The 16,561-nt window shown below is 49.8% G+C and overlaps 2 protein-coding genes across 8 annotated transcripts in view; one reads left to right on the top strand and one right to left on the bottom strand.

Moving 5' to 3' along the window:
• Window positions 1-1,427: 1,427 nt before the first annotated feature.
• Window positions 1,428-7,591, bottom strand: PAFAH1B2 (platelet activating factor acetylhydrolase 1b catalytic subunit 2). Its single transcript, XM_042882521.1, has 6 exons — window positions 7,504-7,591; window positions 6,560-6,647; window positions 5,745-5,834; window positions 4,719-4,835; window positions 3,676-3,798; window positions 1,428-3,054 (listed from the first exon to the last, which is right to left on the bottom strand). Exons 1-6 carry the CDS (start codon window positions 7,530-7,532, stop codon window positions 2,776-2,778), a joined length of 726 nt encoding a protein of 241 aa, XP_042738455.1. The 5' UTR covers window positions 7,533-7,591; the 3' UTR covers window positions 1,428-2,775.
• Window positions 7,592-9,669: 2,078 nt separating this feature from the next.
• The window catches only part of SIK3 (SIK family kinase 3), a 71,219-nt gene continuing 64,327 nt past the window's right edge, over window positions 9,670-16,561 (top strand). For 4 of the 7 annotated variants that reach the window (XM_042882296.1, XM_042882294.1, XM_042882295.1 and 1 more), the window contains exon 1: window positions 16,087-16,105. The gene's annotated coding sequence lies outside the window, so the exon portion shown is untranslated. Of the gene's footprint in view, window positions 9,780-16,086; window positions 16,106-16,561 lie in introns of those variants that run through there. The other 3 variants (XM_042882298.1, XM_042882297.1, XM_042882292.1) reach the window with 1 other exon arrangement.

The following is a 16,561-nucleotide window of genomic DNA, read 5'->3' as shown; positions in this document are numbered from 1 at the left end:
TCTCACAGCCAGCATGTGAATGACGCAGTTCATGCTGGCTGGGCAGAGGCGGCCCAACCCCGATCCCAGGGGACATCGGTCACCCAGGGCTGCAACTGAAGCTTTCCTGCACTTCTGACAGAGAGGCACTCATTTTCGGTGCCTGCTCAGGGAAGAGGAACAATCCCTGCCTGCCCCCCACACAAAACCCCTCCATGTGAAGCAGGACAGCTTATTACTAAACAGCCACAAATAGAGCTGAAGTCTCAGACGCAAAGCTGCCCTTTCTTTGTCCATCGGTCATAACCAGCAACGATGAAGGTAGCAGAGGGCTGTGAACACTGAAGCAAGCACAGAACATGGCACCTTAGCACACCAAGCTTAAGCAGAGAGCCAGCAGGGTCACACTGCAGTCATGAACCTGCTAAACCTCTCACACCACACAGTGCCTCACCAAGAGCAGCTGACTCAGGGCAGGACACAGCCCCAGCTGAAAAGGTGCTTAGGTAAGAAGTTACAGCTTTTCTGTTGGAGAACACGTTACTGTCAGCCAGCACCTCTTCAACCAAACGTTGTGACAGCAGGGAGCAAAGCAGGGATGCATAGGTTCAGCTACCACACTGCCTTATTACAAAAGCTGCAAAGTTCACAGGGAGCAGATTTGGGTTTTAACCCTTCTCCCGAAGGAGGGCGTGAGGAGGGGGAGAGGGATAGTAGAACTTTTCCCCAAGAATCCTCCACTGCAGCCTATTTTTAACACTTTACACTTTCTTACACCAACTTCTCCAGCGAGCATCTAACCAGAAGTGTGAACAACATTACCTTAAAGCCCCTCTGCAAGGCAGCAGGGCTGCAGAGCACACAGGCCTGGGAGCAGCACATGCTCAGCCTTTGGGGTGAGACAGCCATCCCTCCTCTACTACAGCACTCTGGTATTTATTTCTGGGAAGTGGAAAGCTTCATCCTTCCTTCATCTGTGTGTAGATCACATATACTGGAAACAAAACACAAACTATGCATGCAATCCAGGCAGAAACCCTGCTATGATCAAATCTACAGGAACAGGGGAATGTAGTGGGGACGTAAAAGTATTCCTTAATGCTAGATTATAGACTGCATTAAACACCAGCACCCTTTGTTATAAAAAAGGGCAAACAGACTATATACAGCACCTACGTACTTTCATTGCAGCAGGGCACAGCAAGCAACCTGGACACCTAAACACCCCTCCTTAAGAACAGAGCAGGAAGTGCCTGCCCCAAAGCCATCGTTCCTCTCCAATTTACCTGCCGAGATGAGCACGTGTGGCTGCAGATTCTTCATACACTGAAAGAAGTGCAGAGATCTGTGCTGGCAGCTCTCCATCAGCTAGCACGCTGCAAACCACTGCAGTGTTTGCACAGTGCTGCAAGCTCCAGCTCTGGTAGGTAAGCCAAGGAAGAACAGACTTCATTTAAAATTGTTTTATTTGCAAGTATGTTTATCTGTTCCCCTAGGTCTCTGCGTTTAGGGTCCAAAACGGTTTCTTTCTGAATAAAGAGAAGCTTTCATTGGAGATGAAAGGCTATTTTCCCATTAGTAGGCTATAACCAGCTCATAAAAAAAAAAACAAAACAAAAATCCCACCTACCTGCAGCCCCTGTAAGAGAGCACTGCTGCAATGGCTTCCTTGGCTAGAGGGGAGCAGTGCCCAGGGCAGCAAAAGGCCACACCTTGACTTCATGCTGCAGTTGCTTGAATAAAATGTTCATACAAGTAAAACAGAAGCAATAAAGAAATATACACCTTTGAATCTGTAAAGCTTCAGACTGTTTTATGCCTCGAAAAAAAGGGGCTGTTCATGTGGGTTCTCCTTAGGAAAAAAAAAAAGGGTGTAACAGTCATACTTACAAAAACAAAGCAAAAAAGAACAATGAACAGTACTGCAAAGAGCCCTGGAGCACAGGCATCCCAAAGGAATGAAATGTCAGTTCCATAGTAGCGAGGAAGTGACTGCCTTGTGTGATACCAACTGGATAATTAAAATGCTACACTGAATGACTTCAAAAGCCAGCAATGCCATACACAGACAGGGCTGCCATCAGGGGCACCTGAATGACACTGCCCACAGGGAAACTACATGGAATGAAGAGTGCCCAGGCTACCAGGTGTGGTGAAATGAGCACAAGGACAAGCACCTGGGAGCTTTAGAGAAGTTAACAGTTTGTTCCCTTAGGTTTCTGAATTCCAGTTTCATGCTGCTTCAGAAATAAGGAGTGAGAAACAACACGTGTCACTTAGAATACCCCAGAAAAAGGAGAAAAAAAACAACCAAAAAAAACAACCAGAAACCTTTAAAAGGTGGGACTGAGCTTGGAAAAATGCATCTGTTCTGTTATTAGCAAGTGAAAGGTAATTCTTGTTCACAGGCTAATACACAGAGCACAACTCCTATAGCCAGGAAGGGCGGCCAGGAGCTGCGTATGGGCTGTCAGAGACAGGCTAAAAAGGTTCTAGGACAACCACAGAGCAACAACACGTGAGAGGGGCACAGAGTGACAGTCCTGTGCTCATTTTAAATGAGGAATGGTTTAAAAGTAAAACTCCTCTTCAGCTAATTTCCTCCTGCATAAAACCAAACAAGCTGGCCCTCATCTGTACAAGACCAGTTAAACATCAGCCTTCCCCCTCAAAACACGAGATATGAACATCTGTAACATTCTACAATGGAAAGTGCTTTAAGAAAGAAGGATTCTGTAGTGCCAGTGACAGAACTGATCTGATGGGCTGGGTGACGTTAACACTGACATCAGCTAATCAGGCCAGGGCAGCTCGCTTCTCCTCAGGGGTCTCCTCCAGTAGCTGCATGATCAGTTCGTGGAGGGGTTTGCAGATCTTTGCATAGGCCCCTCCTGTCAGGTGCAGGAAATCAAACATATCGTGGTACGAGATGGTGCCATCCGAGTGCACGAAGCCAGCATCTACATCCAGGAGCTGCACATTGGGTAGTTTGGGGAGTGAGGCTTTTAGCAGATGGTTCACCTTGGCATTCTTCTGCCGCAGAGGGTTTGGCTTCTCTCCACGAGGTAGCAGGCCCTGACACAAGAAGGAGGCAATGAAGAGCTTTCATTCAACTCTGATGGTGTAATAATGATTTCCCTTTCAATTCAGGCACCCTTTCAAGATTGAAGATGTCTATGATAAAAGGATCTCATTCCTTGAATCTGATTTTGTCCATTTAGATTTAACTTCAAATGTGACTGAAGGAGCCAGATGAGCCAGAAGCACAACTGGCATGGAATTTGCTTTTTTTTTGTTTGTTTGTTTGCTAAAACAAGAAATCTATCAGTTTGTGTTCCTTTTATAAAGTTTCAGTGATGTGCTGAGTGCTTTGGCTCACCTCCTCAAAAAGAGGGACCAGGAAGAAAACTAAGACTTCCAAATCCCAGCTCTGATCTGTTCCTTACAGAACATTTCAACAAAGGTGGGACAGCAATCATCAGCAATACTGATGATGAGGACGACCACACATCTGGAGGGGCTAACAGCAGAACTTCTGCAAAGCCAGGCGAGGGGATGCACGCACAGAGCAGAAGACAAATGAAACAACTGCCCTCCCCCATCACCACCGTAACTCCCAGCACCACACAGACACAGAGCAGAGAACACACAGCTTCCCCGGAGGGCTCTGCTTCTGCAGCTCTCCAATAAACATACCAGCACAATAACTTTGGCCTGTGGCTGCTGGGTATTTATCAGGCGCACGATGGCCTCAATCCCTCCTGCCACTTCTTCTGCTGTGTTTTCGTAATTATTTGTTCCAACCCAAACAACAATGACCTACGAGGAGAAGAAATGTTTGCATCTTTTTCGAGAACAAGCTGTAAGAGTCTTGCTGACCCTGAAAGCACTGCGTAAACATCACCCACAGTCATCAAGCTCAATCAAGAGTCAGGCTAGCTAGAGGATAAACCAAAAATGCAGGGTTTCAGCTGCCAGTTATGCTGACTTTTGGACGGTATCTTACAAGCTTCAGATTTGGCATCCAGTATAGATGAATAACAAGGACTTCTGAAGGTTTTCCGGACAGCCTGTGAGATGTGAGCCCACCCCTTTCCACAGAGCCTCTCGGTGGCTCTCCAGGATACCTTGGTCAAGAAGAGGGCATTTATACAGCACAGCGTGAGGCCCTGCAGGACAAGGACAACTGTGCACCTCCACTTCTTTACAAAATGACTTAAAGCTGCTAAATAACAGATTGAAATATGAGCGACACTGCCTTCCTACTGGACACTGTGGTGGGCCACTCATTGCTTTCAGTAGAGCACAGGACTGCAGCTTTAGGTGTGAAGTAGGAAGCTGTTCTTCACTGCACATATGAGCATCTCTGCTCGCTTTCTGCCAAATGTTTCACCACCTCTATCTGAGAGCATCCCTCAGGTATGAGTCACTGCAACTCCAAACGAATCTAATGGCAGCACAAATGCTGATCAGCCTATGACTATTAGGCCATTTCTCTTGATGACTTCCTCTGATGCACGTTAGCAGTGAAAGCCACCTGTATGAGAACTATGGCTCCATTCCCAAGCACTTCTAGCTCAGCCTAACACATTTCAGTACCTTATGCATACTTAGTGGCAACAGCTCTTCAACAAAAGTTCTCCTAAGAGTTAATGGCTCACTCAGTTTTACACCACTCAAGGACCTGATGTCTCTTATGAGTCAGCACAAGGCTGCCTTGTTTGGTTGGCTGTTTATACCTTCGGTTTAATGTTCTCCAGTTCACCATTCTTCAGTCTCCACAGAACGTGTCCAGTGGTGTCTCCACCAATCCCAAAATTCAATGCATGAAGTGGTGAGAAGAGCTCTCGCCAGATCTGCAATCAGAGGTCAGTTTCCTCATTGAGAGGAGCATCCAGATCACGAGAGAAAGATACTACAGACACACAATGTCTTCAGTAACACTGGAAGCAGCAGTGAGAAACCCTCTGAAAACTCACTTCCAGAAGTGGCATTTAAGCACAGGATGAAGCTTTACTTCATGGTCCAGATGAGACAGAATTGCTGACATTCATGCACTCAATCCTGGCACAGAGGAAGGGGAAGCTCTCCTGAACAGCTATTTGGCATCAGAGATACAGAAGGGAGCTGCTGCAGATCACGGTGTCCCTCACTTAGCTAATTACAGACTTCTAAAGAAGGCATCCACATTGCCAGGAAACAAAACTAGAAAAAGTGAACTACACTGGGAAGCAGCTTTTGGAGAACAATGTTACTCAGTTACCACCACTGTGGAGCAGCAAAATTCTTAGTTTTGCTCCAGCAGTTTCATAGATTAAGCAAAGGAACACAACCCAGCTTGTCCTTAATGTAAATCTCACTTCTGAGAAGATCTTCAACACTTTGTCAACAGAAAAGCAGGTGTGTCAGTGCACATAGCACCTCAAGGGTTAAACGTGTTCTGGCTGAGAAAGACACACCTACAAAGATTTCACTGGCATGTTCTGGAGAATTTGGAATCGAGGAAGGGTTGTGTATGTGTACAAAGCGAAGGCAGTTATTAATTGCTTCAGGGAATGACAAATGGCTTATAGAGATAAATCAGCAAGACTTTGAACGGGCACTGGGTGACTAAGGAATAAACCAGAAGACACAGCAATAAAATCAGAGTGGAACAAAAGAAATAGTCTGGACAGCGAGTAATTGTACGCTAATGGATTAGAAATTCTAATTCACATAACCCCACAATTGCCTTTTCTTTTTTTTTGTTTTGTTTTAATCAGTACCTCATATTGCTGTAGCAACTGCACCATGGAATCACCCACGAAGAGCACATCAGGTTCCTTGTCTTTGCAGTCCAAAACAAATCTATTGTGCTGTTTAAAAGAAAGCAGTATAAGTGTAAGCTCAGACTGATCACTGCTCATCAGCATCTCTGCTGCAGGACAGAAAGGGACAGTTGCCCAACCAGTTCCCCCTGCTCCCTCCTGTCTGCCCTCCAATGTGCTTCTGTTAACCCACGAACTACTGGACAATCCCCTCAACTGCACAAACTCTAATAGGGGTTGCAACCTCGGCTCTGAGAAGAGCAGCATTTGTCTACTCCATGCCACCCATATGAAACCCATATGTTAGGCACCCACAAAATTCAACAATTAAAGAGCAGATAAATTAACAGTTAGTCAGTGCAGCGAGTATCCTCTGACTGTTTCACTCTGCAGGAGGAAGTGTTGCAGAAAGAGACTGGGAGACCAAACGCTTCAGCTCTGATTTTCAGCTTTATCACTCCCTTGCAAAGATACACACCGGAAAGCACTATTTTGCACTTGGTTTAACAATGGGGTTGGCAATTTCTCTCAGTTAATGGGGCAACAGGACTATTTTCTGAAAACATTCCACAGTGAAGTTTTCTGGTCATGCTGCTTTTTGCCTTCTTTCATCAATTCAAGTGAGGGAAGCATCAGAATGCTGCCAGCTGTTGGGCAGCAGAGCTCTTACAACCTCAAATCAAGAACGTGGTCAGACAGACACGTGCAGCACTCACCCAGCAGCCCCCAGCCCTCAGGAAAGAGGCTCCCATCTCCCACAACAGCTCTCTCACCTGTGACATCCATCTGTCATCTCCCTGAGCATCCTCAGCAGCATGCGGCACTGCTGCAGGATTCGAGTCCCCACAGCTCATTCTATTCCTGTGGAAAGAACATTTCAGACAGGCTGCTTTCAGCAGCTAATCCAAGCACAGGGGAAAAGGCAGGCTGGCAGAAAAACCACTGCACTTCCTGACATTCACAACGGACAATTCATGACCATTCCTAAGTACGTTAAGTTTTAGCTGACAACAAAATCCATTTCACTCAGTGCAGGACTGCCAGACTGCAGGCAGCCCTCCCTGAAGCCATCTACTGACACACGAAAACAACACGTTTAAAAAGACAAAGAAAAGCTCATTTCAGAGACCGTCCTGCAGAAGCACACCTCAGCCGGGCAAATCCTTAACTATAATAAATGCTGGTAATCCGAGGATTAGCTCCTATTAGTACAGCGATAGCCAGCTTACGGCTACTGAGCCGCGCAGTACAGGTGGATTAAGCGGCTGCAGGAGGCTCCGCATCGCGGCCGAGCCGATCCCCAGGGATCTCGGGCAGGAAGCGCAGCGGCCATCGGGGCAAACGCAGCCCTTCACCCAGCGGCCCGGCAGCCCGCAGAGCACAGGCACCGCAACAAAACCAGGTCCGAGCGCGCAGGCGCTAGGCCGGGCAGCGGGGCTGTACCCTGCGAGCTGTACCCTGCGGGCACGGGGACGAAGCCGCACTCCTCCCTCGGATGGCAGCGCTGAGGGCCGGATCCCGCCCCGCCCCGCGGCCAACGCCTGAGCAGAGCCCGCAGCCGCCCGCGCCCAACGGCTCCCACGGGCCGCTCGCAACCGCCGGGCAGGGAGGGGATGAAAGCACGGCGCCGCCATCCCGCCGCCCCCCATGGAACGAGGCGAGGCCCGGAGCCCTGCAGCCTGCCCGGGGCGGGGCCGGGCGGTGCCCGCGCACTCACGGCGACAGCAGCTCCCCCCGCAGCTCCATAGCTCGCTCGGGCGGGCGCCTCCCTCCCTCGGCCCGGGCTCTCTCCGCGCCTGCGCCAACGCCACTTCCGCTTCCGCCGCCGCCACGCGACCAATCGCCACTCGCCTCCGCGCGGCGCTTCCTGCCGCGCTGCCGGAAGTCTCGCCCAGAGCTCATCTGCGCTCGGCCCCTAGGGGGCACCGCGCCGCGGTGACGTCGCTATGACGTCATTCTCGAGGCGGTGACGTTGGTCTAGTCGCTCTGCCGGGCCGGTGGAGGCGGGCCCGCGGCCTGGAGTCGGGGAGTGAGGTGAGGCGGGCTGGCGGCAGCCTGCGGTGACAGGGCTGCTGTAGGTCAGTGCCGTGCAGGTGCAGCAAAACATGGTGGAGCCACCAGACCGCAGAGCCATCGCTGCATTCCGAGCGTCCCCACCTCTCTGTGCATCTTTTCAGTCTCACTGTGACCGGTGAGAGCTGCACGTGTTCCTCGTAGACCCTTCTTGCTGGAGTGAGCTGCGCACTGTGGCGTTCCCAAGGCCATGGGCAGTTTCTGCAGCCCCAGAGTTCTGTACTTTGAAGTTAAAGCAGCAAAGAGAAGACCATTTGGTTTCTCTCTCTGCTTTGTCCCGAAGCAGGAACAGGGCAGGACGAGGCAGACCCAGTGGCAAGGAGGCAGCTTTGTGAAAGCATGGGGTAAATAGGGAGATGGTGAGGTGGTGGTGGTTCAGGTTCCCTGCGCTCCAGCCGCTTGCCAGTGGCTGTCACTGTTCCACGTGATCGGTGCCAGCAGGGCAAGGATTAATGATTATTAAAGGAAGGCTGTGCTTCAAGCAGTCTTTTGCTCTTTCACGGCTTTTTAAAACACATAACTAGCACACCTGTCTTCTTTCATGGGCAGCTGCAGCTGAAATGTTGCTCTTAGCAACAGCCAGACCACTTGAGGCGAATTCAGCCGTTTCCCCAGGCAACCTCAACAACAAACTTCTGGGAAGATCCCTGCGGGTGGGAGGCACTGCTGGGTGGAAATTGAGGGGTGCAAAAAGCCAGCTATGATCAAGTGCAGTGCCTGTGAACCATGGGCGGTGAGCAGAAGAATTGGAGCGTTTTTGTAGCTCCTCATTCAGGCTTTTCGGAGATTTAATCTCTGAACTACAGTTGTGCATTGCCTGCGACTCCTGCCCAGGCCCCCTTGTTTCTATGGATCCCTTTTCATGCCTGCTACACCTCTGAGGGAGGATTGCTCCTAAGGTTGCTGCCAGGAAGCACACAGAGGGGTGGCGATCCCGGCGTGCTGCCAGCACAGTGCCCCTGCCTGCTTTATGTAACCCTGCAGCCATTTTCCCAGCACACAACAGCAGTGCGATGAGCTGCAGGGATGTGCTGGGCTCCACTGAGTCTGGGCTGTCTGCAGACCCACAGTGACATTCCTGAGTGTCCTGTAAGGGACTGAGTGCTTTGCTCAGAGCAGCCAGGCCTGCAGTTGCAAATATTTTCGAGGCTGGATGCTTGCTCTTAGAAAAGATATTTGTCATGGTTTTGTGTTTTTTGGTTTTCAGTATTCCACATCATAACATCATGTAGTGCATTTGGGAGTCAAAGTGTTAACGCTCCAATTATGGGTACAATATTAAGGCAGTAGAACTTTCTACCAGGCTGAAAGTAGCATTCTTTCCATCGTGCCACAAAAGGAACGAAGCACGGATACGTAACTGCGGTGAAAGATCGTCGTAGTGCGAGGAAGCGAGCGGCTGGAGATCGAAATGAAGTTTGGAGAAGACCGGCCAGCTGCCCTGCGTCGAGGCGTCGAGGATTCGAACCCGCGACCTTCTGCCCTCCACCGCCGCCCCACGCGGGGGCGCCCTCCCCGCCGCGCCGCACGGGGCTCCCAGGCCGCGCCCCTCGGCCAATCCCGCGCCTCGGCGGCCGGTGACGTACGGGGGCGTCACGGCGGCGCTGACGTCACTCGGCCCGCCCCGCCGGGTCGCCATGGCAGCCGCCCGCCCCCCGCCCCCCCCGCGGATGAGCTCACGCGGTGCCGCAGCCCCGAGGGGGGGGGTTTGCTCCTCGCTACAAGATGGCGGCGGCGGCTGCAGCGGCGGCGGCGAGCGGTGCGGGGGGGCCCCCTCCGGCCCCGCGGCTGCCCCCGGCCCCGCCGCCCCCCAGACCCCCGGGACCCGCTCGCATCGGCTACTACGAGATCGAGCGCACCATCGGCAAGGGCAACTTCGCCGTCGTGAAGCTGGCCACGCACCTGGTGACCCGGGCCAAGGTGAGGAGCCCGGCCCGGCCGCGTTTCGTGCCGTCCGCCTCCTCCCGTCGGCTCTGCCCCGGTCGGGTACCGCCGGTGGAGCCGGAGCCGCGCCGGGCCGAGCCGGGCCGTGCGGGGAGAGAGCCGGGCCGGGCCGTGGGCCGCAGCCGGGCGGTGCTGTCAGACGGCAGCGCTGCCGATGGAGCCCGGCGGGGGATAAAAACTGCGGTGCGGTGCGGGCGGCTCGAAGCGCAGCCCGGAGAGCTCGGTCGCGATGCTGTCCTGCTTCTGCGTTAGCGGCTTGGGGTCGTGAGGAGGGCTGTAGCTGTCATGCTTGAGTCGCCGTCTGAATTTTGGGACTTGCGTTCTGATTTATGGAGCCGTTTCAACGTGGGGTTGCTTTGTTGATGATTTATCTGTCTTTTTCCCAGGTAACTGCGTGAAACTCATTGCAGGGGCTGTTTAGAAATCAATTGCTAAACATCTACTGGAGCTTTCTGTTCAGAACTGGGATACGTTTGCGTGTGTTGCATAAACTGATGTCAGTTTCAAATGTTACATGCTACAATTTAACCCGCAGTTCAGCTACTGTTGCCCTTGCACAGGGCTCAGTCACTTTTTTCCCATGGTGATGCTGAGTTTCCCTACTAGAAGCAGTGGTAGCAGCTTGGATGCTTCGAATGCAGAAGGCTTCTCCTCTGAAGCAGAGATCAATCCTTTGGCTGCAAGGAACGTTGATGTATTCAGCCCTTCTTGTTGAGTCGAGGCTTCTCTTGGGTGATGTTAACTCAAAGTTTGCACTGAAGCAGAGGCACTCTTGCATTCGGTTGCTTTTTCTTTTTTTTTTTCCTGAAGAATGGCAAAATGTCCACAACCTTAGGAAGCTGCGTTCAGAACAGACAGGACTGACGTTAACTCCTGTGCTTTATTTATGAATGATTGAACGAGATGGAATGGCCAGCTGTGAAGAAGCTCTGCTAAACAGCAGCTTACTGGTGCCTGCAGCTCTGAAGCTAGGGAAGGTGGTTTGTTTGCTTTAGGAAGCAGCACAGCTGTTCTCAGGGTGGGATGTAGGTGCAGTTGCTGCTGTCACCTGTGAGTGAGCCTGCTGGAGTGGGAGCTGCTCCTGAGGCGGTGCTTTGTGTGCCTTGAAATTCCCCTCAGCTGAGTGGAGGAGATGAAGTCCCTCTGAAGGCAGTCATGCTGAGGGAAATACCTGTGTTGAGAACAGCTGGGATCTGTTGGCTGTGTGAGTGGCAGGGCTGGGAAGGCTGATGTGGAACAGCTAGGAGCTGAAACTTGACCTGGAAGCTTTCTTAACTCTGAGGTCAGGTTTCCTTTAAAATCCCACCCTGCCAAGCAAATGGGCTCTTTTTGCCTGAAAATCCCCAGTGCTGTTATTTCAGTAGTTCTCCTTCTCTGCAGGCGCTGTCATTGCCAACTCCAGGAGAGGAGTGAGGAAGGAGGGGAGAGTTATTTGCTTCAAGCTCTGGGATTCTTGAGGTTAGAAGGGAGGTACTGATGTAAAATACCCTGAAAAGGGTGAATCTGTATGGGAAGTATTTTTTGAAATGGCAGTGGGAATAGAAAACAGCCACTAAGAGGTTGGTTTCATCCCAGTAACGCTTGGAACGGATTGGAAGTGACTTAGAAGAAAGTAAAGGCTTGGTAAAATGGTTCCATTTGTGATCTGAAAGAATCCTTTGAACATACTACACAAATGTAGTACAATTGGTGAGTGTGCTGGCAACCCCTTCCAGAGATGATTTCTTCCAGTAGTAGTTGCATAGAAGAATCAAGCAGCGTTCAAATATAGCCATCAAATCCCTGCACAAACTTGACCCCATGTCACGTTCTCTTAGAGAAAAGCTGGTTTGCTCATCATGGCTGCTCCTTGGGAACCAGGCTCTTCTGTTTCAAAAGGAATTCCAGTATGAATATCTGTGCTCACTTGAGAAATAGCGTGCCCTGTCTTTGTAGGTGACTTTGAAGGTGAAATTAATAACTTGGGAGGCTTGTATTCATTGCTGCTCATGAATTTAAAAGGTAGCCTGCTATTGATAAGGATTGGGAATCTGTTTTCCTTTCCTATGGATGTTTGCCAGGTCAAGTGGTCTTTGATGTGACATCTGAAGATAACAGCTGAGCATTCCTGGCTTGTGTCCCCTTTTACCTAAAAAAGTAAAGCAAAGAAGGATTTGGTGCCCATTCTTATGCTAAAGGACTGGGTCGTCTTGGCTGTTTTGTAGTTAAAGAACTGCATTTATTTCCAGAAAGGAGCAGAGCTTGTGCTGTGCTCCTGGCTCTGGTGGTCTGGCACATCTTGCTGACACAGAGCATTGCAGTTTACATGTAACTGGATTTCACAAGTTGAATGTGGGTCAGCAGTGTTGGGGACGTTAACGAAAGGGAATGTTAATCATCCTAAAGGGCAGGAGGCCTGTATTCATAATTGTATTTGCTGGAACTAATGAAATAGAAAGAACAGTTGACAATTTGTGTTAACCAAGCCAGCAATTTATGTTCAGTCCCCAGTTATGCAGAGTTAGAGTCTGGACTCTGTAGGAGCCCAATTCTGATAGCTGGGAAGGAACTAGGACTGGTTTCTCTGACTGGGATTAGTTGGGCACCTGCAGGATATCTTGCTGCATCTCTTCTTCAGGGCATTGTGCGTGGCTGGAATGCAATGGACATCAGAGCTCACAACCCTGAAAGAATGTGGCAACTTCCCAAGCCCTGCGACCTTCTTGCTGTCCAGCCTTACCTTCTTGCAAGCTCACGGTCTGCTTATTTTTTTACTTCCTCTCACCTGAGTTGTTGTTTTTTTTCCTCTTTTTAAGAAGCTGAGGCTTTCTTGGAGGTAGGAGACGTCTGTGCTTTAGCCAGGGCAGGATGGTCCCTTCTGAAAGAACTGGCTTCGTGTCTGTGGTTTCAGAAGAATTGAGAGGCAATGGTAAAAATCTGGTGCAGAGTTCTTGGAGGTGGGCACCGTGACACTTAAAAGCAGGCTAAAATCCAGCTGTGATGGTTAGGTTTTGAGGCTCTGGAAGGAGTTTGGCCCTGACTGATGTGCCGTATGTGGGAGCCTTTAGAAGCTGCCTTGGTTTGTCTGGATTTGTTTCCTTGAGATGAGTGCAGAGCTGCTGGTGGGGCAGTCACTGGAAAAGTCTTGGCTGCTGCTTGTTCTCCTGCTCTTCCCTACCTTTGGCATGCAGCACCAAGGCATGTGACTACGGGATAACCACAGATCATCAGTGTTCAGAGCATGATAGTCCAAGCAGTCTGTGCGCCCCTACGCTGTGATCCTTTCTTGTCGTGTCAGAGGGGAATTATTTCACACTGGTGCTGTTTGTTTCATTATGAGCCACTCGAAGGCCTTGTAAGGTGACCTTTTTCAGTTGTTTTCCTCTGCTTTTTTGGTATTTGTTGGTGCATTGTCTGCCCTGCTTCTTATTTCTCTTGGCCATAAGAAAAGCCAATAGCTGTAATTACTAATTCCTCCGGCATCTACTATAATACTGCTCACATGGCCTTTTGTTCTCATCGTTTGTATGCTGCAAGAGAGTTGTGTTTTAGTTCTCATTTAGTGGAGAGGTTTAGTAAAAGCCTAAGAGCCAGAAATGGTCTTAGGCTGAGCATAGTTGCTGCAGTGGGGATAACGGAGAATATTTATTAAACCCCACAGAGGTATTAACTGTATCAACTACAAGCCGAAATAGAGACATTACATGTTTCATTAAAACATTTTTCTTGCTGTAGGAAATAACATATGGTTACCAAGAGATTAATGTGAGAGCATGGTTAAATTTGAGACCAGGATTCTTCTTGATGAGTGTAACAGTGCAGCAGTGCAGACGGATACCAGCTACCAGCAGCACTGCTCCTGCAGGCTGAGCAAACGGCCACAGAACCTGCCCTGCGTTCAGCCTTCTCTGCTGAGGGAGCAGCATGACCAGGAAAGGTAATTAGTGCTTTGCTGCTGTGTCAGTGGTAGCTTAATTGGGGGCTGAGGGGGCTTATGTGTCTGGTATCTCTTCAGCGCTGCAGCCTCCCACTTTCTGCACTGGAGCTCTTCCTCCCAAACGTTTGTTGTCGTGAAGCTCTGGATCTGCTGCTGAGCTGCAGGAGCAGATGAATGCCCGTGGATGGAGCTTGGTACCCCGGGGCAGGGACAGAAATAGCCCCTGGGAGGGAGAGAACTGCTGCTGAACGGGGGTGGGAAGAGGAACAGCCATGACATAAAAATGGATTGGTGTCTCTTTTCTCAGTAGGTGTCTTGCAAAGGTTTTGTGAATGACGTGGAGGATGAATTAGATGTTCTCATTTGTGTTTGAAGGAGGAATCTTGTTAGAAGAAAATACAGAAATCACAGTGTGCTGCTCTGGACCTGGACTCCTTGGCATTAGATGTTTTCAAAGATAAGCAGCAACTCAACACCTTCCTCCCCTCTGCATACTTTTATTGTGTTATATATCAGCCTTGTACAATTGCCATAAAACACACCAGCACATGTAGCATGCTCCTTCTTGCTCCTGTTAGAATAATTGTACCAAGATAGTTTCCTGCCCCACCACAAAAGTCAAGCTTTAGGCAGGTGCTCCAAGGCTGACAGGGTAGTGGAGGCTAAAATTGGCAATTGAAATTCCTCCTGGCTGAAGAGAAACGTGTGTGAATTCTTCCATCCCACCCAAGGGGAGCCGTGCTGTCCTCTGTCAGGTGTCAGTCCTGCTGTCTGCGTGGCACTGGTTGTACAACCAAGGGTTAAATAGGATCGAGTGTCCCTTTGGAGCCTGTGCAGGTCTAACTCACTTATTGCAGACAGGGCCTTCCTGCTGATCTTAGTCCAGGGGTTTATTATGCTGCATTAACACTTAAATGAAGAAACCGCTGAAGACTGATTCACTGTTAGTCATTATGCATCTCTTTTCTAGTAATTCTGACCCCGAGTCTCTGCAGTTGAGGCTAAACCTCACCCTCTGTTAAATGGCCATCAAAGGGGGTTCCATAAAAAGAGAATTATGTGGCTTCAGCCAAGTTTCAAAGTAGTCGAATCATACAAACCCACACAAACAAACTCCCACACCCACTGGAACTGACATGCTGCGCCCAAAAATAGCCCAGCATTTGGCTGTGTGTGTGGGGGGAGATGAGCTGAGCTCGGCTTCACCAGTCAGCAGCATTTGGGGGACAGCAGATGTTTGGGCTGCGCGCATCTGAACCAAGGCGGGTCTTACTGACAGCCACCAGCTCTCCCGTGAGGTTCTGTGACATCCCAACATCTCAGAATCATGGAATATCCCAAGTAGGAAGGGACCTACATGGATCACTGAGTGCAACTGCTTGAAGTGTTTGATAGATGTAGACATGCTGATGACTCTGAAACACTGCTGTTGCTTCTGGTTGTCCCAGCAGCCTCGTGGTCCAGGATTGGGAATGTCAGCAGTTTGACTAGATGCAGTTCAGGCTCAGGGATGCCATAATGTTGAAGAAGTAGGAAAAAAAGGCTTCATTCTTGCCCACTGTGAGTAGGTTTGTGGTGACTGGCAGGCCTCCTTGGGTAGTGCCCAGCTGACTGGGAAGCAGGCTGAGCTCTGTGCTTTGGTTATTGATACAACCTGGTCATCTTGTGCCCAAGGCCAGAGCACAGACTTTCCTCCTGAAAGCTTTGGGTCACTGGAAGTTTGGTATGAAATCAGAGGTATTGATGTGAATGTTGGTTTTGTTGGAGTGTATGAAGGTCATAAAATGTTGCGTTGTGCAAAATGACTGCTTTGTGCTGTGAGGTGACTGGCCTTTGTTCTTCTCTTGTGTAACACAGGTGATGTCTTTATTGACAGTCACATGTAATGGGTTTCATCATCGTTCAGTAGCTCCTTGGTGCTTGTTGCTTTGCTGTATGGCTCAGAAATTGGAAGCTCTGCCTTCAGCTTAGAATATCAGATGCGATTCCGTTACACTAATTGCCCAGTTTTTAAGATCCTTCAGAAGAGGTTTCTTTGTAGGGCATCTGTGTGACTGGGGCTGGAATGGAGCTGCTGCAGTTTGGCAGAGCCAGGCTTGGGGTGGCTGCTGGAGATCTGTTAGGAGATTGCGTGGTTGATGCTGGGAATGAAGGAGAGCACGAGGCTGCATCAGATGAAAGCACGTCGAATAAAAGCTGCATTTTGAAGCTGGGAATATCTGCTGCCTTTAAGCAAACCAATGCTTCTCCTTGCAGAGATTTTTAAAATATGGTGGAAGTAGTTTTGATGAAATGGACTCAGTGAAGTGCTTTCATGGCTGGGAAAGGGCACGTGGAATTCTGCAGAAGGAAACGTGAAGAAACAAACTCACAAGAACAAACTGTTGTAAGGTTTTTCCTTTTCTAGACAGCTCCCCCTCAGTCTGTGCTCCCTTTGGTTAACTTTCAGCCACGCTGCTTCTCGTGCACCTTGTTTCCTGCACAGAATGTGTGTACAGCAATCCGTGGGGAGTATCTGTAGAGGTGTGTGAGGGACCCACGGGCACTACTGGCAGAGGAGCTGGGCAGCCTGCCTGCATGCAGTGCTGCTGTTCAGCTGTGCTCCTGCCTTCGCTCTGTGCTTGGGCTCTGCATGCAGCTGTGGGTGCTCCCAGGGATCAGGTCAGTCTAGTTCAAGCCCCCTGGCATCATGCTAGCAGCCAAGGGCAGTAGGATGGGAGCTGATCTTCTTCTAATCGTAGCTTTTGACAAGATCTAAGTCTTTTTAATGGACTTAGAACTCATCAACTTATTCCTTCAATGTAACCATGTGAAGTCTGATCTGATAGCGTGCTGGATTGTG

The sequence above is a fragment of the Lagopus leucura genome, unplaced genomic scaffold (assembly GCF_019238085.1).
Source record: "Lagopus leucura isolate 7727_CA_CO unplaced genomic scaffold, USGS_WTPT01 Super-Scaffold_100034, whole genome shotgun sequence".
NCBI classification, from domain to species: Eukaryota; Metazoa; Chordata; class Aves; order Galliformes; family Phasianidae; genus Lagopus; species Lagopus leucura.
Note: the sequence above shows the minus strand (reverse complement) of the source record. Positions and strands in the feature narration are given on the sequence as shown.